The sequence below is a fragment of the Ilyonectria robusta genome, assembly GCF_021365365.1.
Source record: "Ilyonectria robusta strain PMI_751 chromosome Unknown BGZ61scaffold_4, whole genome shotgun sequence".
Lineage (NCBI taxonomy): Eukaryota > Fungi > Ascomycota > Sordariomycetes > Hypocreales > Nectriaceae > Ilyonectria > Ilyonectria robusta.
The window spans coordinates 2,735,747-2,758,607 of record NW_025764438.1 but is presented as its reverse complement, the minus strand read 5'-3'; the positions used below and the strand labels follow the sequence as shown (position 1 = coordinate 2,758,607).

General features: G+C 48.3%; 9 protein-coding genes across 9 annotated transcripts; 6 read left to right on the top strand and 3 right to left on the bottom strand.

The window, feature by feature from the left end:
- Nucleotides 1-19: 19 nt before the first annotated feature.
- On the bottom strand, nucleotides 20-1,458 carry BGZ61DRAFT_529400 (Alpha/Beta hydrolase protein; the record flags this gene model as incomplete). The annotated part of the gene is made up of 4 exons (XM_046253394.1): nucleotides 20-112; nucleotides 189-465; nucleotides 530-1,180; nucleotides 1,229-1,458. The coding sequence occupies 4 exons, from the start codon at nucleotides 1,456-1,458 to the stop codon at nucleotides 20-22; spliced, it is 1,251 nt and encodes a 416-aa protein (XP_046108997.1).
- Nucleotides 1,459-2,534: 1,076 nt separating this feature from the next.
- Nucleotides 2,535-3,878, top strand: BGZ61DRAFT_529399 (phosphatase 2C-like domain-containing protein; the record flags this gene model as incomplete). The annotated part of the gene is made up of 1 exon (XM_046253393.1): nucleotides 2,535-3,878. One exon carries the CDS (start codon nucleotides 2,535-2,537, stop codon nucleotides 3,876-3,878), a length of 1,344 nt encoding a protein of 447 aa, XP_046108996.1.
- Nucleotides 3,879-5,546: 1,668 nt separating this feature from the next.
- On the top strand, nucleotides 5,547-7,693 carry BGZ61DRAFT_445902 (acyltransferase 3). Its single transcript, XM_046245149.1, has one exon. It carries the CDS (start codon nucleotides 5,592-5,594, stop codon nucleotides 7,458-7,460), a length of 1,869 nt encoding a protein of 622 aa, XP_046108995.1. The 5' UTR covers nucleotides 5,547-5,591; the 3' UTR covers nucleotides 7,461-7,693.
- A 170-nt stretch (nucleotides 7,694-7,863) lies between these two features.
- Nucleotides 7,864-9,170, top strand: BGZ61DRAFT_384831 (uncharacterized protein). Its single transcript, XM_046242711.1, has 3 exons — nucleotides 7,864-8,333; nucleotides 8,385-8,552; nucleotides 8,622-9,170. Exons 1-3 carry the CDS (start codon nucleotides 8,032-8,034, stop codon nucleotides 9,154-9,156), a joined length of 1,005 nt encoding a protein of 334 aa, XP_046108994.1. The 5' UTR covers nucleotides 7,864-8,031; the 3' UTR covers nucleotides 9,157-9,170.
- A 213-nt stretch (nucleotides 9,171-9,383) lies between these two features.
- BGZ61DRAFT_345333 (FAD dependent oxidoreductase) lies at nucleotides 9,384-10,792 on the bottom strand (the record flags this gene model as incomplete). The annotated part of the gene is made up of 3 exons (XM_046239778.1): nucleotides 9,384-9,639; nucleotides 9,695-9,935; nucleotides 9,988-10,792. 3 exons carry the CDS (start codon nucleotides 10,790-10,792, stop codon nucleotides 9,384-9,386), a joined length of 1,302 nt encoding a protein of 433 aa, XP_046108993.1.
- A 2,296-nt stretch (nucleotides 10,793-13,088) lies between these two features.
- BGZ61DRAFT_585835 (uncharacterized protein) lies at nucleotides 13,089-15,377 on the top strand. The gene is made up of 5 exons (XM_046256421.1): nucleotides 13,089-13,623; nucleotides 13,681-13,935; nucleotides 13,989-14,198; nucleotides 14,252-14,719; nucleotides 14,782-15,377. The coding sequence occupies exons 1-5, from the start codon at nucleotides 13,522-13,524 to the stop codon at nucleotides 15,244-15,246; spliced, it is 1,500 nt and encodes a 499-aa protein (XP_046108992.1). The 5' UTR covers nucleotides 13,089-13,521; the 3' UTR covers nucleotides 15,247-15,377.
- Nucleotides 15,378-15,691: 314 nt separating this feature from the next.
- On the bottom strand, nucleotides 15,692-17,207 carry BGZ61DRAFT_345206 (peptidase S8/S53 domain-containing protein; the record flags this gene model as incomplete). Its single annotated transcript, XM_046239764.1, has 6 exons — nucleotides 15,692-15,909; nucleotides 15,980-16,187; nucleotides 16,244-16,329; nucleotides 16,391-16,685; nucleotides 16,738-16,951; nucleotides 16,987-17,207. 6 exons carry the CDS (start codon nucleotides 17,205-17,207, stop codon nucleotides 15,692-15,694), a joined length of 1,242 nt encoding a protein of 413 aa, XP_046108991.1.
- A 1,613-nt stretch (nucleotides 17,208-18,820) lies between these two features.
- On the top strand, nucleotides 18,821-19,702 carry BGZ61DRAFT_566557 (uncharacterized protein; the record flags this gene model as incomplete). Its single annotated transcript, XM_046255932.1, has 2 exons — nucleotides 18,821-19,036; nucleotides 19,097-19,702. The coding sequence occupies 2 exons, from the start codon at nucleotides 18,821-18,823 to the stop codon at nucleotides 19,700-19,702; spliced, it is 822 nt and encodes a 273-aa protein (XP_046108990.1).
- A 1,199-nt stretch (nucleotides 19,703-20,901) lies between these two features.
- Nucleotides 20,902-21,400, top strand: BGZ61DRAFT_345481 (uncharacterized protein; the record flags this gene model as incomplete). The annotated part of the gene is made up of 2 exons (XM_046239792.1): nucleotides 20,902-21,218; nucleotides 21,274-21,400. Coding segments are annotated over 2 exons (444 nt in total), but the record flags the coding sequence as incomplete, so codon positions are not given.
- Between the last annotated feature and the right edge of the window lie 1,461 nt (nucleotides 21,401-22,861).

Below are 22,861 nucleotides of genomic sequence, written 5' to 3'. Positions count from 1 at the left end.
CGGTGTAATCTGACACATCTCAATTACGCGGCTGAAGGTCAAAGTCTGCAATCATATCCACGACATCCTCCCACAAGAGATTTGGCTGCTCTAATGCTGCAAAATGGCCTCCCTAGTAGTTAGATTAGCTCATCTGCGGCGGAGAACCAGGAATGATGGTATTGAAGAATAAAGTGACTTAAGCTTACCCGTTCGTGATATCGGAACCATTTGGCTATGCCAATTCTATCGCGCCACTGCTTTGGGGGATTGAAGGCGTCCGACTTAAACCAGGAATACCCAAGAGGGCGCTGAATGCCAACCCATCCGGATCGAATGTTTGACCCTTCCGCGACCATAAGTCGGTAGATCCAGACTGATGTGGGATAACATTTTGTAAACCAATAGTAAGACACATTGGTGAGAATATGTTCTAGAGAAGGTCTCGACTCAGGATCTGACCACTCGATGAACTTTTCTCCGATCCTAAAGATATAGACGAGGCCGTGGTCAGTCATTTCAAGGCTATTCTTATTGGCATGCCACTCACCATGCAAACAATGCGACTGGGCTGCTACCAATGGCCAAGCCACAAGTCGCAGGCCGGGTGCCTTGAATTGCTGCGTATGCAGCTCCCCTAGCAAAAAATGCCATGCCGTTACGCAAAGCCTCAGCCTCCTCTGGTGTGTATTTGCCAGATCGGATGTCTTCCTCAACGTCTGCTCCCTCGGGCGGTGGCATCGCTAATACGTTGACATGTGCAAGTCGACAATTCTCCGGATCAAGAACGGCCATTTTGGGAGCCACAGTGCCGCCGAGGTCACCTCCCTGAGTCATATATCCGCCATTCTCCGCTGTGAAGCCCAGGCTGTGCATCATCTTGACTAGAATCCGCGCATTGTCATCATAACCGTAGTCTTTATCGATAGGAGGGCGAGATGAGAAACCGAAGCCGATGAGGTCGGGGACGATTATGTGATAAGGCAAGGAGTCTGCAGTCTGGTATTGCTGCTTGATAAGTTCCAGCATTGGAAGAAATTCTACCGCTGAACCAGGCCAGCCGTGCAGGAAGATGATTGGCAACGCCTTTGGATTGGTGGAAAAAAGAGCATTGAAGCGGATACTGTATGCTTTGCCATCATCGTCCTTGACGTCGATCATGTACTGAGGGTACGAGTTGAATTGGGCTTCCCATTGACGCCTGGGTTGTCAGTCCCTTTTTTCTGGCCTAGCTAGGCGTGGTTCTCACCAGTTGTAATTGTGACGCCAATCTTTTACGGCTTTGGTCAGCCAGTCTCTGGTCACGCCGAAACGCCCATCTTCCTGCGAGATTTCCCAGTTGGCGTCTGCCACGGGGCAGTTGTCGAGGAGTAAATGGAGTCTATCGATCTCGTGCTGGGGGATGGCGATGTGGAAGGGCTCGATGTGAGCATCCCGGGCCACACGATGCGGCAGCGTGGCAAAGTTCTCAGTGGACATGGCGTGTTTGGTGATGAGGGGCAGATGAAGAGAAATGAGGGTTGAGGAATGGGGACATTTTATAACCGGAATGGGGAGGTTTTATAAACCACCATCGACCGCGAAACGTCACCCTGTCTTGGCCTTATAACCATATTGGTAAGCGGCGATACGGATTTCCTCGGGCACGAAAGACGCTGTATCCTCAAGTTTCATGCCGCCAAAGCCGCATACTGGAACGTTGAACAATACGCGCCCTCATGCAGCGGAAGAGGCCGCATCGGCTGGGTTTATAATAGGCCCGAGGATAACGGCAGCAAACGGACTTGTGCACCACACTCATCCCACTTTTCCCCGCCTGGGATTATTAATGTCTGGCGGAATTAGATTACCCTGTAAGGGGCTCGTTGGCACATGTGCCAATAGGGATTGCCACCGGGGAGTTTGAGATGCCGACGTATAGGGCTCTGGATTTACTATATACAGCTCTATCCCCAACTTCTTCTTTTGCTTATTTCCCAACTTCCTCTGTCTTTCGCATTTGCACCAGCACAGCCCAGCCTAGATCCTGGGGGTAAGCATGGACCACATCGGTAAGGAATCTGGTGTTGAGCTGGGCGTCCTTCACGCCGTTGCAACAGGCACATGACACAGAATTGCTCACTCCATTAACGCCCATCACCAAGATCGAGGCATTCGTCCACCCTCTTTGCGTCTCTCCTAATACCGACCTTCGCATACAGTATATGATCTCTACTCCAGTCACCGTGGCAGCAACCCAAGCAACGAGCTAGCTCCTGGTGGCATGGGTAGCCCAAATAGATCATTCAGCCACATCTGCTTATACCAATTCCTCATACACACAGAGACCACCGTAATTATGAAAGCACAGCATGGTCCGATGTACAGTTTGACGCAACCACCACACCAAGGCGGCTAAACTTATTCTGTACAAGCCTCGCCCTAGGCAGCACTGGGTAGTTTGACTGGCTTCTCAAAACCTCATAACCCCTCACCGAGTCACCAAGCATATTCCTTTCGGCCATATGGATGAACCAAGCTCCGAGACCAGACCTGATGACGTGGCACCTCTCAAGATGGGGCAGGGCGATACTGTCACTGATAAACGCCAAATCGCGATAGGACCACAATCAGACGTGGGCTCAAACAAGACGGCGACGATACATATCCTCCAGCATCAACCCACTGGCCGTCCAATCGAGGACAGATACTCGATCGATATCCGAGTAGGTGAAACAGATGGGCTAGAAGCTGGACAGACTACACTTCTGCTCGGTGTTTACGACGGCCATCGTGGGTCTGCCGCGGCCGCCTACGTAGCACAGGCCTTGCCATCAGAGGTGTTGACAACCGCTGCTCATCTCAGTGGCGCCGCTGATGGTCAGACAAAGCCGATTCAAAACGCCTTTGAGAGGTTTGATCAACAAATGTCATCGTCGTTTCAAGATGCGCATTCTATTCCAACGAAACCTGCAGCCCATACTCCTAGGCGAATCCTTAGCTCCATCACAACGAAATTTTCCAAGGCAAAGAGACAAAATAAAGACGAGTCGGGCGATGCAGGAAGTAAGATCACGGCGGAAGGTACAACCGCTGCACTGAGAGTCTTGAGTGGCTGTACAGCCTCCATGCTCATGATCAAGGTGCCACACGATCGTCAAGGAACGCCATCCGCCGACATCATAAACCTCGGAGACTCGCGAGTGGTTGTGGCATCTTTGAGCCCTGAACCGACTATCCAAGCCACAAGCATCGACCTCAACTCGGCAGTCAAAGACGAGCAATCGCTCATCATATCCCAACATCCTGGCGATGATCCAACGGACATCTTTGTGGGTGGGCGGCTATTTGGGGAGACCCTGTCGACTCGGGCATTCGGAGACGGCATATACAAGTTGCCTCTCCGAGCCGCCCGCAGTATGGCCGCCCAGAATGCAGCAGGAGAATCGCCAAAATACTCTGAGTTGACGCGCGAGGAGCGGAGTCAGCATAGAGATTTGATACACCAGTTGAGTGCTCATCAGCAAGCAGCCGCAGCTTCCAAGGGGAGAGTCAAGATTATCCCACTTATCGATCGCTTCGACACACTTTTTTGGGCATACAAAAGCCCTCCATACGTTTCATCAACGCCACAAGTGACCAAAGTTCCGTTGGATGTTGGTATTTCAAGTCACGATGATGTAACGAACGCACAGGGTTCGCGTCCGATGGTCGGCATAGTCGCAACTGACGGATTATGGGATTTGGTGTCCTCTGAAGAAGCAGTTGAGATAATGAGCCAAGCTTTGAGTCACAGTGCATCTCCTGCGCTGATTGATGGTTTGAACATGGCACAAATACTGTTCGGCGGAGTTATTGAGCGCACAGGAAGAAGGCCGGGGGACGATGTCACGATTCTAGTGCTAACCCTCACATTATAAACAATTATGAGGATTGAAAGTGAGAAATATGTAGTTAATTTGGTCTTTGATAACAACAGAAGATACTTTAGCAGCGCCTAGGGTAAGTAGTTCCACCCCTGAAAGTTGACCTGTAGAGTGCATGTTGACCTTAGAAAGCTGCGACTTGAGTTGTCGGAAAGGTCGCCAGAGCATCCAACACCCAGACTCATGCTGTTCCACTGGCTCATCACTGCTGGCCATATTATTCCAGGTTAAATCCTTTCTTCTCAATACTGTGTTATTTTGCGTTTGTACAATCCTATTATCCACACAGAATATGAAACGATTAAAGCTTGCAATAGCAAGAGGAAAGGGGGCAAGAAGATAAAGAGAAGTGAGATACAGAATATAAAAGTAGCCTTATACTTAACTCTAATCCTTCTTTCTTCTATTAATATAGCTCTATTATCTAAGTAAGGTTAAGAATTCCGGTATAATTTCTTTATATTTTTATTATCTATTTTTAAGAGTTTTAGCTATATAGCTAAAGCTATTTTAATAAGATAAGCTATAATATTAAGTTATATAATACTTAAATTATATATAAAAACTATATTTTTTTAATATTATAGTAGGATATCTTAATAGTATTAATAAATAATGAAAATTAAGTAAGATAAGCTAATAAAAAAAAGAATAAAAAACTAAAATAAATAAAATTATTTAATAAAAAGATATTATTAGAAATTAAAGTAATAAATACTTATTAGTAATAAGAAACTGAATTTAATAAGAGAATAATATATATAACTTATAGTAAATTAAAAAATATATAGTTTATTATTTTAAGTTATTAATTTTAAGTATATTAGCTAATAAATAAATTTTTAAATTAAAAAATAAATTTAATTAATTTAAAAAAGTTACTTAATATAATTAAAATTAGATATTTATAAATATAAAAATTAATATTAAATTTATAATATTTATTAAATTAATAATAAAATTTATTATTTAATTTTTTTTAAATTTTACTTAATATTATTAAATAAATTAAAGTTATATAATAGTCAGGTCTAACTTAAGAGTATAGAATAAGTCTGAGGCGTATAGTATATAATCAAGTAGATTAGGACGTTATAATAAGCAATATAAATTACAGTCTGGTAATAGTAAAATAGTAGATTCAATATAACTAAGTATATTAATAGCTAGTAAGGCTATCTATCTATAAAAGTGCTAAATGAGTATCTATATACTAGTAATATTTATACGGGCTCACTAAGTGAGAGTGAGTCCGATCTTGTAGCTCATCCTGGGGAAGTGAGTCGAGCGTCCGGGCTCACTTATACAGGGTGAGTTCGGGATCTGTGTCAGGTGAAAAAGTGGGTACGTCATGGTTCTGCCGGTTGTGACCGCCTGGTCCCAACCTGGGCCGTGACAAGTTATATAGTAATTTTAAATAGTAAAAATAAATAATAAATACTATACTTAGTATTAAAAGAAATAGTATTGTAATATATCTCGCCTTTACTCTTCTATTCCGAAATCGTTACCTACCTATAATTAGCAGCGCCGATTATTTAGGGAAACAGGACAGCCTCGATGCCTGAGGCGCAAAGCCGATCCCGCATTAGGTAAGCCGGCGGGGACTCCAAAAGGCTGAATGTCCTTTCCGGAGGATGCGCCGGAGCTACGATACAGTAACATCACCATCGTCTCATCTGGATTCGCCACCTCCTGCATTTCTGCATGCGCGCTCGCAATCGAGAAGGCAGCATGCTCTCCAGCTTCTGGGCCGATTCTGCGCTGGCGCACGGCCGCCAGTCGGACGAAGAGCAGCTCCGCCATGGCGACCGCGGCGACCGTGGCGGCGTCGATGACAAGGGCTCAGCTTCGGCTTCGGCTTCAGCTTCAGCCTCGCGCAGCCGAGACAAGGTCAGATGCCTCGACGGACTTCGTGGAATCGCCTGTCTCATCGTCTTCAATTACCACTTCCTCTGGCCCTGGACGCCTTCCATTATGCTGGGCTATGGCGCATTGCCACCGCGAGCCCCTGAGCCCTACGAGGCCTGGTCCTCCCTCCCCATCATATGTCTTTTGAACCGCGGCCGTCCCATGGTGGCCATCTTCTTTGCCATCTCGGGCTACGTGCTCTGTCGCCATATCCTCAGGGCGATCCACGAGCGACGCCTGGACACGGCCTACCAGAAGTTGGCGTCGTCCGTCTTCAGACGAGTGTTTCGTCTCTATATTCCCCCCACCATCAGCATGTTCCTGGTGGCGATGCTAGCCCAGTTGGGCGTCTTCCGCTCCGAAATGGCCATCTACAAGGGCCCTGACTCGATTTACATCAATGGCACCGTGACAATCGCCCAATTGGGTGGCCCCTGTTACAACGGCAGCTTTCCAGTCAACAGCGCTGCAGCCGTCGCCGATTCCTTGGGCTTGCGGAGCTCGGCCTACTTGAACACCACTGGCTGGACCGACATCCTCTGTCTAAATAGTTCATCTGAGCTGCTTGGCCCCTCGGCCCTTTACCAGGTGGAGGATGAATACGAGGCCCTGTTCGCAAATGATACGGCAGCATCAAACAGCACGAAAACGCGAAAGAAGAAAAAGGTTACTCCGCATGCCTACCTGAAGGACAACAGGGAAAGGAACGCGCATGAACTGCCATACGAGTTCCTTGCAGTCGGCGCTGGTAACCACTCCAACATCACAAACACCACTGACCCTGTGTGGGTTCAGTTTGGCGGATCGTGGGAAGAGCATCCATTTATCCACGACAACATTACCTATGCTCTCCAAAACTTCACGAGAGCCTATGCAGAATGGGCCAACCCCTTCAACTTCGGCCATTACCATCCACGATACGATCCGCATACATTCACAATCCCCATGGAGCTCCGCGGATCCATGGTTATCTACCTTTTCCTGCTCGGAACCGCAGCCCTGAAAGTAAAGTGGCGGCTACGCTTTGTGGCCCTATTCTCCGCCTACAGCCTGACCCTAGGACGTTGGGATATGGCCACATTCCTGGGAGGCACCATGCTTTCAGAGATTGACATTCTGTCCGATCCTGTCCAAGGCTTGCCCCCTGTTGCGGGTGCCACAAAGGGTCGCCAGGCCCTCTTCAAAAAACCGGCGTTTGGAGCAAGGGCAAAGCGCTGGGGCGTCATCATCTTGGCCCTCTACTTTCTCTCGTATCCTGACGCCGGCGCCGAGTACACACCCGGGTTCGTAGTTCTTTCTTACTTCGTCCCCAAGTATTACATTCCCCTGTCGGGCTGGATGTTTTACCAAGCCATCGGTGCGCTTCTGCTACTCCCTTGCGTTCTACGAAGTCCTTTTCTTCGTGGCATTCTGGAGGGACCGGTGGCGCAGTACCTGGGCAAGATCAGCTTCTCGCTGTATCTTGTCCACGGGCCAATCCTGCACAGCCTTGGATTTTGGATCATGCCGAGGCTTTTCGAACGTGTCGGCCAGGCTGGGGGGTTTGTCATTGGCTATGTCGTCCTGTTGAGTATAACGTTATATCTCGCGGACTGGTGGTACAGAAAAATCGACGTCTGGAGCATGACAGTCGGAAGGAGGGTGGAGAGTATGCTCGTTGTCTGAGAAGAGGTATTGAAGGCGACCTGCGGGCAGGACATATTTAGCACCGATTCGCCTGACTGAAAATTGTAAATGAATACAATGGTGCAATTTGTTAATGGGCAAGTCGATTGTCAGATCACAAGCCGTGCCTACCATCCAGTACTGTTTCCGATTGTTGAAGTATCCTGATTTCACCAGATTAGATAACCAAAAAGAATAGCTTATCCAGACTCCGTACATCCCTTGACCGAATGGCCTGATCTTCTTCCTTGCCCTGTGGAGCTGCCCAGCGCCCTTACAGGCAGTGATCGTCAACCAGTAGCCAATTGATATCTGCCACTTGCCAATAGCTGAACCTGCCTGCCGCCACTAACCTACTATTGACACCCAACAGTCGGGTGGCGCTTTTAATCTCTTGGCTAACCTATCACACATTTCACGAGGTTTCAGCTCTTGGATCATCTGAGTGCTAGACTGGTCTAGATTTGAGCCAAACTTTAATTGTCTCAAATGTATTTGGCCTTTATCAGACACCAAAGTCCCTTACGAAGACCTCCTTCACTCTTAAGTTGCCTTTAATCTAGAAGGGAAGATGTCCGATAATACCTACAGCACTATCCACACATCCGGTGGCCCCTTCGGCGAATTCGACATCGTACCGCTTACAACAGTCTGGTCCCCTCCAGATGGCTGTCCCTCCATCGTGACATTCGGTGGTTTCGCCACCATCACGCTCTCCTGCTATCCGCCCGACTACGAGTCTGTCTGGTACAACTACGGTTTCTACTCTCCTGGAATCTGCCCATCCGGATACACGTCGGGATGCACACCAACAGACACAGACTACGGTGGTCCTATTCGACAAACGGAGACAGCAGCGATATGTGTTCCAAGGTAGGCAGCCTCCTTCTAGACACTTCATGTCGGATCAAATTCTTATAAGAGTTATTATGTTGGTTCGTACTCTTGCTCCGACTTCCTCCTCCATGCCATCTCCACTTCTGGGGACAATACAGTCTCCGTTCCCGCATTCCAGATACGATGGGCTGAATCCGACCTGTCCGCACTCGAAACACCACCTGTGGAAAATACTGATGAATCATCAACGTCACGGTCCACTGTCACTGTCATCAGCGAAACTTCAACTGCAAGTCAATCCTCGTCTACAACTTCGACTGCGAGTCAATCCTCGTCTACAACTTCGGTAGGGAGTGGATCCTCGTCCAACTCGAGTCTCTCGACAGGTGCAGTAGTGGGCATAGCTATAGGGTCTGCGGCCGTTGTCGCCATCATCGCGGCTGCTTTGTTTTTCATGTGTCGAAGGCGAGTTACGGTCTCCCAGAAGGGTCCGGGTCCATCTTGGCAGGATCAGCCTCATAGTGGGATGGCAGAGCTAGAAACGCCAGCACAACACGTCAGTACCGCAGATGTACCAAAGCCACCACATGGTGCAAGCACAGTCGCGGAGTTGGGACATAATGGAAAATATATGCCTCAAGCCGGTTATACCTCCGGCGGGGTCCCTTATATCCCAACACATGCTCATGGTGGCGGAATGCCACCGGAGCTGCCCCACGATGGTCGGATAGCGGAGCATGGAGGCCATGCTTCTCACGGCATGGGAGTCAGGCATGAACTTGGCGTGCAAGAGAGGCCAGTTGTGGAAATGTATGGGTCTTCGCCCCAGCCTGGCTATACTAGACAGGAGATGTCTTGAGTGCGTGTGTTGGGATTTAATTTTGATTTAATTTAATAATAATTAAATTATGTTTAAGTTCAATCATGTTGCTTAATAATAATCACAACCCAATATCAAGCTCTGAGAAATTAAATATCAAATTGCGTTTTGATAGGACATTTGATGAGTTCATGATAAGAAGGAAGCTAGGTACCTAATGAAGATAATAAAAAAGAGAGATGCTGTGAATACCCTCATGTTTCAATCTACCTTGGACTTACAACATCCCCAAGCTCCTTTCTCGGCCACATGACGTTATCATCAGTGGAAGGCAGCTCGCGATCCCATGCCCACTTAGCCCGCAGTGACTTGTCCAGCGTCTGCTCCAACATTTGGGTCACATATTTTCCGAGGATGGGGAAGAACTTGAAGCCGTGAAAAGATCCACATGTTGCGATATACAGATTCTTACTAGCTGGATGTGGTGAGATGATGAAGTCCTCACTTGGTGTGAGAGCCTCCCTAGAGATCAATGGTGATTAGAGCCGTGAACAACTATAGCGACCACTGCACTTACCAGCATATCCGGAATTGATCCATCGGAAAGTCTTTCCCTTGTCCACCAAATATACAGTGGTTTGCAAATCCGACGTCATCTTTGAGCAACTGAGGCACATCCCATTGTGCATAGTCTGCTTTGTCGGGAGGCATGGATAATTCAAGGCCTGACCGGTGTGTCTGAGTGTTTCTGAAAATGGACTGGCCCCAAAACTTGACCATTTTGTCCGGTGCATGTGGTACAACCCCATTGCTTGCGCCTATTTCCTGTTAGTCTCACATGGATGGGTTGGTTGGGAGAGTCGGACTGACCTCGTTGTTTAGGAACCTCTTGAATGCAGACCGGCCCGTTGTAGAACTTGGATGAAGTGTCGGAACCCAAGCGAGAAGTAGCTTCGGTAACAGCTGCAGCGATTATCCGTCCTCCGGCGTGAAGTTCAGTTCGTTCTGGTGCGCTGTCCACCAAGAGCTTTGGAGTGAATGCTCCAGTAGAGAGGATGATCCGCGAGGCCGCGAGGTTCTGCCCAGAGCTGGTCTTGACCCCGATACAACCTCCGTCGGCATCAAATTCAAGGCTCTGCACCTGAGCCTCAATGTACTTAACGCCTAATTCAATGGTTGTCTGAAGCACCTTTTGCAGCGCATCCTTTGCCGCAGCCCAGCCGCTCGATTTGTTGATCAGAACTTCTTTGATACCAGTGTAGTCGGCGCCATCAAATAGCCCACCATACTCCATCCGCGCTTCATCGACGCCGAGTGAGTACAGCTCTGCTTTTGCACCCAACTTGTCGAAATTGTCCAGGACCTGCTGAGCAAATCCGGTGGGCGAGATCCAATAGATGCCGCTCTCGTGATAGAACGGGCTCCAGAGCGGGTCGTTCGACCAAACTTCGCGAGCTTCCAAGCCCATGGATGTATACACGATGTCCTTGTAGTCCGAGCGAACAACCTTGTTCCAGTCCCATGAGGCTGCCACTTTGGTTGCGGCGTCGAAGGCATTCCGATCGACGAGGGTGATACTGGCGCTGGGGTGTTTTCGGATCAAATGCAGAGCTGTTGACGTGCCAAAGACGCCGGCTCCGACAATAATATACGAATCTGTTGTTTCGGGTGCCATATTCTATGATGGCAGCGGTGGGTCGCGCCCTGGAATTAATTGCGATAAATTTCTGGATGAAAAGACTCGTCGCGGCGACGCAGGACTTGAGACATGTCGATGCCAGCGTGCGGGGTATGCAAGCGAGCATGTGACTGTGACGTGACAGCGACTGAGCCTGACAGAATGATGACTGTTGTGCAAATCCTGATGGAAGAAACATGAGTGCGTTGTATAATTTACGAAACTTGGATGACTCCAAGCCCGCGATATCTGCTGTTAAAAAATAAGTTGACCCAGCCACACAGAAGCCTCTGTTTATGCCAAATACAAATCCCACACCTCGGCGAATAGTGTTACACAGCCAGAATTCTTCATCGGAAATACGAGCTAGTCCTGTAGTATCCTGTGACGGAGAGGCTCACCAGCGGGCGTTCTTGACCCAAATTCGCCTGAACCGAATGCAGGTCTCGACTTGGCAATAAATACCTGCAGCAAATAAGGAGGCAGCCAAGCTGCCGGCTGGAGAGATGGGCTTGCTACGCCTCTTTTCAGGTTAAATGTCGCCTCGTGGCTGTGTCTGCAGCCAAGAGCAAGCTGATGTGGTCGCGAGAGATAATTGGCCAATGTTGCATGCCGTGATAAAACTGATAAGCTCCCCTCCGGGCTGTGTGGGGGCTGTGAGAGCTTCGCCGAGTGCCTCGTAGGCAGAATCGCTGACCAATATAATAGGACGAGAAGACATGTGAGCTGCTGCTATATCAAGGTTCGGGTGGTCATATAGTCACAACCGCCCAAGCTTGCCGTCCTTGTTGTGCACCTAGAAATCTTCATCTAGCCTCTACCCTCTTTTCAATCCATAAAGTATGGCATCAGGCGGATCCAATCGCAAAACATGGTCCTGCAATCCTACAAGCCCGACGGCGACTATCTCTAGCCCAGGAGCAGACATTAGGCGGGTGAGTCGCCTTCATGCCGGTTGACTAGCCGTTTGGAATACGTACTAGTAGTTTTGATTGTGATATTGTTACTGACGAGATTGAACTGGTAGGGGACTGCAGAGCTGGTTCGCACTACGGGCTCCTATGTAGGTATGCTCCATCCCGACATATAAGTCACTGCATTAATCCCATGGAAGCTCTCTGTAAGGCGGACCTCAAGTAGAAGTGCTGGTTTGGCTTCTTCCAACGGGAACAGCCCTCGAACGTCAACAGGTCACCACAGAAAGCCTCGAACGGAGGGACAACGTATCAATGACGCGGGCGATGAGCAAGGAGATGGGCCCCAGAATGTGCTGATGTACGATCTCAAGGAAGACATCGATATCGTTAATGATAGGGGCGACAGCTTGAGAGCCGTTCATCCGCAATGGGAAAGCAATATACCTGGGGCCAACAACAACAAGCACGAAGACTTGAGGACACGCCTATCTAATGCTCGTGTCAAGGCGACCGAGGGACACTTCATACCAAGGTCTGTCCTGGAAAGGCTATTCACCGAAGAAAGCGTGAGGAACGAACTCGGCCAGAGTCTGCCAGAAATTACCAGTCAGGAGCTGGATGAACTTGTGCAGAAAATATGCTGCCGGCCAGGCTCAGATGGCGCCAACGTCGAGAATAATAGCGGCGCATCGCGTTCACAAACCTTCCTCCGAGTGTTCGCTACGCTAGTCTTGATAGGCCACTCGGCTGATATCCACAAGTTCGTTCGATCCGGCGTCTCAGACAAGGATCTTCCCCTCTCCAAAAGGCAGCTTCAGCAAACCCACGATGGTGCAACCCTTGGGGAGAAGAGGCCATTTATTCTCAGTGATTGGACTCCAGAATTCAAAGAGAAGTTTGAGGCACAACAGTGGGAACTCCTTGCGCCATTTTTCTCGAAGTCGAACACCGCGTCCAAAGTCCACTATTATCAGCTCGATTCGAAAGCCATACTTCCATTCACCACTGACGAGTCCCATGATTATACCAATGAGTCAACTGGGGGGTTTGGTAAGGTGACGAAGATAACAATCCATCCCGATCATCATAACTTGACCAATGAACTTGTACGATCTCGCCTCTCCTGCCTATAGAACCAAGGCTGATCCGCTACAGGCACCAAACGGCATCTTTGCTCTAAAGACACTTCAAAGTCCTAATCAGAATGACTGGGCTCAAGAAGTGAATGCCCTTCAAAAATGGCCCACCGGAAGTCAACCTCATCTCGTTTCCCTTCTGGCGACCTATCAACGCGGCGAAAAATATTACCTCATTTTCCCGTGGGCAGAGGGACGCGATCTTCGTCAGTTCTGGAAAGCGAACCATCCCCCTCGCCAAGTTGATTCAGAGGGCATCCGTTGGATAGCAGAGCAGTGCGTGGGCATAGCCCGAGCTTTAAGCGCGATACACAAGTTTGGCCGAGGGAAATCCGAAAGAAAGGGACTCTCGGGGCCCGAAATCGAATACGGACGGCATGGAGATCTCAAGCCTGAAAACATCCTCTGGTTCAAGGACAACGATTCGTCTAATCCCCGCGGAATTCTGAAAATAGCTGATTTCGGTCTAACGAGTTTCCATGCATCCGCAGGGAGCCGACAGAAGGAGCAGCGGCACACACCGACGTACCGAGCCCCTGAATACGATCTTGACAGAGGAACCACCACTCAGGCATATGATATCTGGTCTCTTGGGTGTTTGTTTCTTGAACTCATAACGTGGGTTCTGACTGGGTCTCACGGCGTTGACGACAAGTTCACCGTAGCTCGGACAATGGACGGGCCCCAAAAAGCGGCTGATGACAGCTACTTTATTGTCAAGCGAGATGAAGTAGCTGGTGTTCTGCGCGCGGAAGTCAAGCCTTCTGTAACTGAGGTCAGTTTTATTCACGGCATTTCTCACTTTCCTCTGTGCTGACAGCCCTCGTTGTAGTGGATAGGCAAGTTGCGCCAACAACCGAACTGCACAGCCTTTGTGCGTAGAATGCTAGATATAATAGAAACCAGAATGTTGGTAGTCGACGTTGGAGAACGCATTGACGCCGCACAGTTCGTTTCTGTTCTTAAAGAAGCAACATCCCAAATTGGTACCGACATCTCGGATCAGATTCCGCGCGTGGCACAACGCATGGCACAACGCCCACTGCCGGGAATATTGGGAGATGAAAGCCAAGAAGAAGTTACAAGCGTTCGTTCAAGCCATGTTGAAGGCTCTGTGGACATGGGTACTAATTGTAACAGGTTGATTCTCGGCCGTCGAATGGACTTCCCCTGAGAAATGGCGTCAGGAACCTAAGGTTGGAGAGACTCGATACGACATCTCACAAAATAACTACCTTTGATAAGCTGAGGTTGCGGATCGAGCGACATTTCGGCCATCAGTTTGACTGGTCCCCACTACCCCCGGTGAACCGGCGTCAAGCTAAGAGTGAAGCACGTCTCATATGGGAGGTGACTTTAACCTGCCCACTAATACTCAGGAGAAATCTGTTGACAATTTGCAGTATGGTGGCCAGGAGATGTCGATATTTTTAAATCGCCATCAGTACGAGAGTTGTAGAAACCGCGTACATGTGTGTAACGCGGAGATTCTACCAATAGCGAATGCTCCTCAAAGTTCTTCCCCATCGACCGCATCACCCAGCCGGACAACTCGCTGGCAGTCCTTCTGCAATAGCACCATGAAGGTACTTCAGTGTTGGCGGAGAAACCGTGGGGTCAAGTGCCATACTGCAGCAACAAACCCTGCATCCAGCCCGACGAGCAACGCCCGAAAAGAATCGTATTTCTGCATCGACAAGTACTGGACAAGTGTTAAGCAGACCAACATGTATACCGTCCCATCAGTCGATCTGATGAAAGACGACCATCAGCTTTTTCTTCGTCTTCGAGAGAGTCTCACGACCGCACAAGGATCTTGGCTGCATCGCTTGAGCTCCTGGAGAACGTGCACAGGGGTGCAGCTATCTAAGGTAAATGGGATCTGGCCACTTGGCCCGATGCAGCCACGAACTCGTGCTGACACACCTTTCAGTTTACCTTTCTCTTCGACAACAGCGATCTAGTCAAGGCTTTCGAGCAGAAAGCAGACGGAAAGACTCGGGAATTGTGCAAAGGATACGAATATTTCCCCCTGCCGGACCTCGAGTTCGACGAGCACATGCAGCTCATGGCCGAGACCATACTCCAGGGACTGCAAAAGCCTGAGCTCGGCCGACACGGGCGCGCGGTGCTCGACGGTATCCCAAAACTGCGAGCCCCCCCGGGGCTCCATAAGAGACAGTACAATTCCGGATGGGGCTTCTACACCACCCAGGGCTTTTGCCTGGTGAAGATTCTGCGCTGGGTTGGCGCGATATTATCTCCCGGGGTCGCCTTCGTTCTAGTCTGGCTTTCGTTGATCAGCGCTGTTGATCTGCAGAATGCGTTCGTGCCCATGTCGTTCCTGACGAGTCTGGTCGCCATCATCTTGGGAATTGCCTTGATGTTTCCGACTTGATTGGCTTGTGACCAATGCTCCGGCCGAAGCAGTCCGAAGTTACTAAGAATAGCCTAGACACGGGACATGTCAAGAACAAGGCGGCAATGCTGAGACGACGGAGCTCAAGAGGAGTGACGTATATAGGCAAGACCAGTGATATATGTAATCAAGTCTCGACCGCTTGATAGAACATGTGGTCGTAATCCTTTTCAAATGAAATGCCTTAGGATCGGCGCAAATAGAAAAGTACCGACAGTCCGTGAGAACCAAAAACAAATAAAAGATATTTTAAACAAGCTCAAGTCACATCTTAGAGTCTTCTAACCCATCCCATAGACAATAATACCAGCACCAAAACGGCTGTAGACCTTATCCAACTTTGTATTGCCCCCGAAGCCCACCAGGATACTGCAAGATGTCCCTGTACAGTTAGATTCCGGCGAAGTGGTGTGTATGTGGATTGTTAAAGCTTGCCAATTGCAGCTGTTGGCCATACAGAAGCTAAGCTACGCGGGTCGACGCCATTCCAGACTACCGCTGGCTCATCTTTCACGCGCGGGTATGCCATGGCCTTCAGCAACGACTTGACATTAGCGGCAACCTTTCCTCGTTTCTGCAGCTTGGCCTTGTACTCTGGCTGCGAGAGAAAAACGGCAATAACACCCGAGATAGTCGCCGTTGCTGATGTGGTAGTGTAAGCGAACCACTCTAGTGTATAGACAGCATGCTGTAGAAGAATATGGAAACATACCAAATGATGTTCCTGATTTTTGTGCCACAGTATTATCCTTACCCGAGGCGCAGAGAACGTCTCCAGGAGCGGAAACAGTCAATTGGTCCTCTGAGCCCTGAGAATATTGCGTCCGTTTACCGTCCTTATCGACAGCGCCTACAACGACAAGGTCTAGGTCTTTACCGAAGAGTGCTGGGTACCTATCAATCTGCTCATCGAGTACTCGCTAAGAAATAATCAGCAGTGGTAACAAATTAAGAGATGATAAGAGCCAGCCCGTACAAAATTGCCCGAGCATGCTACCAGTACGATGTCGTTCTTGAGTAATGAGGCGACTTTCTTTTTATAATCCTGAACGATTTGCATCTCTGCATTCATTTCTGCCCAACTAACATTAGAAACAGGAGACCAAAGAGGGATAAACAGAACGATAAATCCACTTGCTCATCTCAAAGGACATGTTTACCACGGCCTTTCCTTTCAGTCCCTTCTTGATCACATCCTCTTCTACTGCCGTCAAGGCTTTGATCAAAGCCGGAACCATGTCGGTAACCTTGCGATTCTCGGAGAGCGGTATCATGACAACATTAGCATTCTTAGCTGCACCATACTTTGGTCCCGCTGCCTTGGATGCAATACAGGAACCGTGGTCTTTGGGGTCTGAGTGCACAGGCGCAGTGATAGGGAACATGAACCGTTTGTTTCCCGACATACCCAGCCATTCCTAGTTTCATTGTTAATAAATCTTCGTATCCTGTTCAAGCAAGGCATCTTACCGAATGCTGGGCGTTGGCTCCAGTGTCAATGATGTAAATAGTAATGCCTTTTCCGCCCTCACTAGCATATCCGTATCCCGCTAGGTTACTCAATTTTTCTCCACGGGGTTGTGAAACCATCTTGAGTTCGTCGACGGCATCACCTTGCAATCGAGCACTTTTTGGCTTACGAGCCGTTATTCTGCGCTCATTCGAAGTGCCCATAGGTGGAAAGCTGTCTATGATCTCATCTTCGCTTACGCTAGATACCTATGCTTTGTTAGCTTTGGCATTGAGAAAATGTACTTTGGACTTACACCTGGAGTTGCTCGGAGAGTTTCGACTTCGGCCAGAGTTATTTCTGCTGTCCAAAATGCCACGAGACCCGTTCGTCCGCTGATGTTCTCTGACACGGAGTCGGCGTTTGCAAACTTAAGAAGAATTGTGCGAATGTCCCGAATCTGTTCCCCCGTGGCGTTTTGTGACACCATGATAATGTATGGAGTTGGTGGTGCTGCATATGACGAAGTAGCGGTGGCGATGGTATCCGGAATCGAACTTGACCTTTGCTGTCCTTTTTCAACCACACCTCCGTAACGTACTCCGCCATCTTGATATGGGAAGGCAAGTGTGTTGATGCCTAGAAGAGGCACAACAAGCCACAGAATGTTGAGTTGCATTTTGTTCGAAAATCAGTAGTCAAATGTGAAGAAGAATTGCAGGAATTTGTAATGAAATAAGTATCTCTCAAGAGTAGGCTAGAAGGAGCGACTCTGATAAAGGTAAGAATGTTGTCGTGATAATAATTTATTTCTGCCGACTTTTCAATATTTATAACAGGAACAGGAACTCTACGCCAGCAGAATAACCTATTTTAAAGTTTCTTAATTTATGAAAGATATATCTTAATGGAATAATTCAGCTGAACCTAAAGCTCCAACTCGTATCTTATCGACCTGGATAATTTCCATCTGACAAAATTACAATTTTAAATAACCTGTTGGTTCGTGAGAGTTCTAAAAATATACTGTTTTTAATAGCGTAACTGGCCCGTACTCTGTAGTGCAAGTGGAATCGCGCTCTCTTTGCTGTGTCAAATCCTTTCAAAGGTCCATCTTTACGAGAAAGAGCCTTTCGGCCAAGCCGACGTTTGCATGTATACTGACGCTAATATTTGTTCGAAAGTTATCGGTCCGACAAAAAATACAACGTAAGTATTACCCCGGCCCACTCAAGGATTTTGCATGTGCGGGTACCCCAGTCTGTGTTTCAAGTTTATTTGGCGAAATCCAAGCGTATAAGCAAGGTTTACCTGAGGATAACCTATCAGAAGGATGCAGTGACTATCGGCCCGACATAGTGTGTCAAAATCATCCAAGAGTCAATGCAGAAACCATGGAATAAAGGCAGCTGATCCTCAATCCCATTGGCTACTAAAAGGGATGAGTGGATGCCCTATGTACAGTAGAGTTTCAAGTATATTGATGTGTCACCCATAGAATTTAAAGAAAGAGTTACATGCAAGAGCATGTCCAGAAATATCCTTGGCCCTGGTAGGTACCATATGATCTATCGAATCCATTGCGACCACACTCTGCATGCGAGGTGGTAATCAATAAAAGCCTCTCAGTTGTCGGGCGAAGAGTGCGGCAAGAATAATAATCTGAAACAGGGCATGATTGTAGCTCACGCCGGCTCATAGACTAGCCGGGGCACAGTACGAAGCCACATTTCTCACAAGGGAGGGAGACTTGACACAAAGAGTCACCGTAATTCTAGGGAAGGTGACATTGGCTAATGTCTCCCAGTCTACCCGTCCCATTGACAGCACAAATGGGGCAATGACACCCCTGCCCCTTCGATGTCTTCTGTCCCGTGTTAGTAGAAAGGCGGGCTATCTGACCAGTGACTACATATATCTAGTTTCCCAAGAAGGCAATTCTTCTCTCTTGCCTCTGACTAGGATTAGTTTTACTTCATTCTACTGACTCTTCTCCAAAAAGAGGAGGGAATTATTTAGAATATCTGCAACCGCGTTTTCCGAAACAAATAGCGCTATCTCAACCTTCGCTTACCCCATCCTCGAGACGATACAAGACGCAGCATGGACACTCAGATGCGCACTCAGATGCACACTCGGATGCGAACGCTGCGTGTCACGACTATGCAGCCTTGGGGACGGCCCAGAAAAGAGCAGGAGCGTAAGAAACGCGAAGGACCGACTTTCAAAATCGCCAACTACAAAATTATTGTTCAACCCCGACCAGAAAAGCACTGCATACGCCACGAGCCGACGGGAAATGCTCGTTCAGGTCCCAAGGTTAGATACACCTCCGCCGACTGCATTTCACCCTGAACTCGTAACTAATGTACATGCCAGCACCCTATATACAATGGGAACACTACCCAAGCAATCACGATCCCCACCGCGAAACTCAGTGCAACATCGAGGCCACGAGCAGTTACAAAACAGTCCGAGGGTCACTTCGAGGGTCACTTCGAGGGTCACTTCGAGGCGGAAACGGTTCGACGTAACAACTGGATCGTTACATCCGTCTTGAAGGATGCCTCTGCAACGCGTAAATGCCAAATGAACAGCAGTTTGATACAGACTGCGAAGTTGCTGTTGCTGCCAAGCCCGATGAGCGACATGCAGTACAAGCACGGAGAGCGGCCCTATAAAAGAATCCCTGGAAGCTGGTGTGGGATTCCGGGTTATTACACCAAAACTGGCCGTGGTGTTCTGCGCGGCGAAGTCCTCGCACGTCGTCGGAACCTCTTTTTTCGAGACTTACGGCACAAAACAGAACGCCGTCTGAGTGCCACCCTCAGCGAAGCGGAGCGTCTTGGGTTTCCCCCGATTAGAAACGAGCCGCCAAGTAACCAGGAAAGACGGCTCCCAAGTTTTGCGGGGCTTATTAGTGGTAAGAGACCAAATCATTACTCGGGAAACTGTCAACAGACTCTTGGATTGCCAGCGGAGTAAGTCATCATTTATTCTTCTCGGGGAAGGGCTTCTTCTTACAATGACGATAAAGGGTCTGATGGACGTGGAATAGCCAATTTGTTGTGTAACAATAAACACTAACACTCGGTATAACAAAGATCTAAAGCAATTTCCATCGGGAGGTGCGGGTTAGGTAGTTGTAAGTAGCGAGACATATAACTTCTATCTCATGATTGCCATATTGCACCAGTAATACATGCTCTGATTATTGCTGTCACTGCCTCTCTCCTTTACTCATTCGTGACCATTCTCATAGCTTCCAAATTATTCTTTTACTGGTCTTTCCATTCAAGCTCATAACCTTAGTCCCTACAGTTTCAGTATAGTCCCATATCTCATTACTAACAACGAGTAATCAATCGACTTAATCACTCACCTGCGAAATCCCCCCTCTAGCTAGGACTCACTTATGTGCCAAGAGTGCAGGGTCCACGTGAAAGTCTATTCCGTATTGTAGCTTTGGGCTCGGTGATCACCGACCTATTCTCAGCTCGGGCCCCTGTAAATTAATTACGTCGGACCGGTACAGCTTAAAAATATTGAGTTTACGGTTATTTCTTAGGCTATGCAATGCATGAATTTTAAGCCTCATCATTTGGGTATATCACACACAATAAGCAAAGTAATTTTAGAAGTGGACGAAAACTTCTCCAATCCTTTTCGGCCGGGTAGAGTGACAAACTAGAAAAGCTATCGTATTTGAAAACCTGTACTTTACTAGAAAGATAAAAACAAAAATCTTCTCTCCCTCGAATTGTCTACATATATCAGCTCTCAGTCACCTTATTCGGTCTCATCGCTCATCAACATCATCTTTCATCAAACAAATTCTTCAACCTTTTGCACCCATTACCACTCTTGCCCCGATTAGCACTTCTAACAACTATGAGAATGCACGAAATCTTCGGCTTGTTCCTCGCGAGCCTAGCCCTGGGTCATGTAGTACCCTATAGCCTCGATGCTGGCAACACCTCAGTTCTGCTGGAACGTCAAGCCTCACAAGGGTCCGCTTGGAATACGTAAGGAGCTTCTCAGGTCTTGATGTTCAGCTTTAGGTGCTAATACCCCATATTCCAGCCTCCAGTTCAACCCGAAACTCAATCAAGAAGCATAACTTCGAAGCACCTCACCACGATCTTGGTCTGCACCTCGAAACCACCACACAATTGCTTACGCCCAGCACATTGGACCCAGATGCGTTGACTTCCACTTGCTGGCCTAAGAGAGACGAACATTGTCTTGTGGGATTTCTCGCCGTCACCATAAACCCTGGCATCCACAAAGGCTTGGAGCAGAATTTCAAAGGGACGCTTATCGGCCTGTGTCCGCGCTTCTTCGAACTTCCCGATCTCAAGGAAGTCATTAGAAAGTTTGACAGGAAGGATACAACTCTGGTCGTGACAGCTGCCTTGACTATTGTTCATGAAATGCAGCATGTCTTTATGACCACTGGCAAGGGAAGACTTTGTGTTGATCACAAATATGATGCCGAAGAGTAAGCTCCTTTCCGACATGTTGAATGCATAGGCTCTAACCAAGGCACTGTATAGATGCAAGAAACTTGACGAAAAGAAAAAGATCACGAACGCACAGAATATGGCCCTCTTTGCCTTGGATGTCACTGCGCACCCAGAGCGAGGCTGCCTATCGCCTAAGGAAGGATGTTGCTGGTGTTAAAAGCAAGTAAGGATGTTACTGCATGGCCTGCATCCTGTCACATCCACCACGCATCGGCTACTAGGCAAAGTTCGTTCCCACCGGCTCACCACCGCATGATCCAGAATCACACCGAGTCACTCAATTTAACACCATGAGACTATGTATTATATCCTGACATATAGAGTAGACATTTCATTAGCTAGTAGTCTCACAGTTTTTGAATAGAAGATATATTCTATTCTCAGAATTCCGGTTTCATTTTTGAGGGAATCGATCGTTAATTATCATCTTGATACTTCTTTGGACGGCGATATGCACAATGCAGTTTCTTCGAAGTCTTCAACATATTCTTCAATAAAAAGATGGGGATTAACTTAATTGTAGGCGTATCCAGACGGGTTTTTGGAGGTGGCGGTCGGACGGAATGCGTAGTTGCCCGGGTGCCCACCCAGAGCCTATCGAGTTCGTCTGGCGAGCGAGCTAAAGCAATCCGCGATTGGAAGGAGCCATCACTTGTTAGGGAATTCTAATCTAACTTCTGTCTGCTCCCTCAAGGTGAGCAAGTTGCCGGCACAAGGTCTTAGGGAATTCAAAAGTAAAATATATCAGTAGTGGATATAGGATTCGGGTTAAGGGGGAGGCAGTGCCTACTTAACAATAGCTTCATGTCCTGGAATGGCGCCCCTCTCTCCCTTGGTCAACCTACTCCAGGTCGGACACCTCAGCCTGACAGATTCGACCTCTCTCTCTTCTACCAGCCCTCCGAAGCAACTTGTCTATCAAATGCGAACTGCTTAGCGCAAATCTCAACCTAGCCGAGATGTTTCCTGGGAGCACATAATTTACCTCCCCAGAAGCCGCAAAAAACAGTCGTCCGGCATATGGAGGGCTCAAGTTTGTGCAAGATTTTCACCACTGAGTCGCCGAGAGTAATGATGGTAAGAAAGTTGTACAATGGATCTTCGATACGGCATCCAAGGACGACTTGTAGTTGACAGTGTCTCCTGGGATACTGATCAAGCTTTGGTGGGGTCGGTCGTGGATATTCCAAGGGGTTCTATACGCGCCGACGGCAACTGCTATTGCGGCAGACAGTCAGTCTCCTGGGCTGCGTTCGAGACAATGGCGCACACCATCAATGATTCGAGGCTACACTGCTTGCGCGCCATTACAGAGGAATGCGAGTCTTCATTACCCAGTATCTGTGCGTCCTGTTTACGACGACGACCTTGCAATCTTTGGTCTTGCAATACTACCACTCACTTACCCGATCTTGAAGTTCGTTCGGGCTGGTCGTTAAGGTGTCGATTTGGGTGAGCGGGTTCGAGATCAACACCTATCACTATTTTTGATCAGGCCCTTTTCCAAGGCCTGTTGCAGAGCGACAGGAAAGAAAGGTCCATTCTTTCGGCTGAGCCGATGTCATGAGATGCTCCTTTACCGAACACCTTGCCCAGTCGGTACTCCAAGAGACATGGG

Coding starts and splice junctions, on each gene's coding strand:
- BGZ61DRAFT_445902 (XM_046245149.1), top strand. CDS start 5,592: ATGCGCGCTCGCAATCGAGAAGGCAGCATGCTCTCCAGCTTCTGGGCC.
- BGZ61DRAFT_384831 (XM_046242711.1), top strand. CDS start 8,032: ATGTCCGATAATACCTACAGCACTATCCACACATCCGGTGGCCCCTTC. Junction 8,334..8,384: donor GCAGCGATATGTGTTCCAAG/GTAGGCAGCCTC, acceptor TTCTTATAAGAG/TTATTATGTTGGTTCGTACT. Junction 8,553..8,621: donor GATGAATCATCAACGTCACG/GTCCACTGTCAC, acceptor TTCGACTGCGAG/TCAATCCTCGTCTACAACTT.
- BGZ61DRAFT_585835 (XM_046256421.1), top strand. CDS start 13,522: ATGGACGGGCCCCAAAAAGCGGCTGATGACAGCTACTTTATTGTCAAG. Junction 13,936..13,988: donor GCCAAGAAGAAGTTACAAGC/GTTCGTTCAAGC, acceptor TAATTGTAACAG/GTTGATTCTCGGCCGTCGAA. Junction 14,199..14,251: donor AAGCACGTCTCATATGGGAG/GTGACTTTAACC, acceptor GACAATTTGCAG/TATGGTGGCCAGGAGATGTC.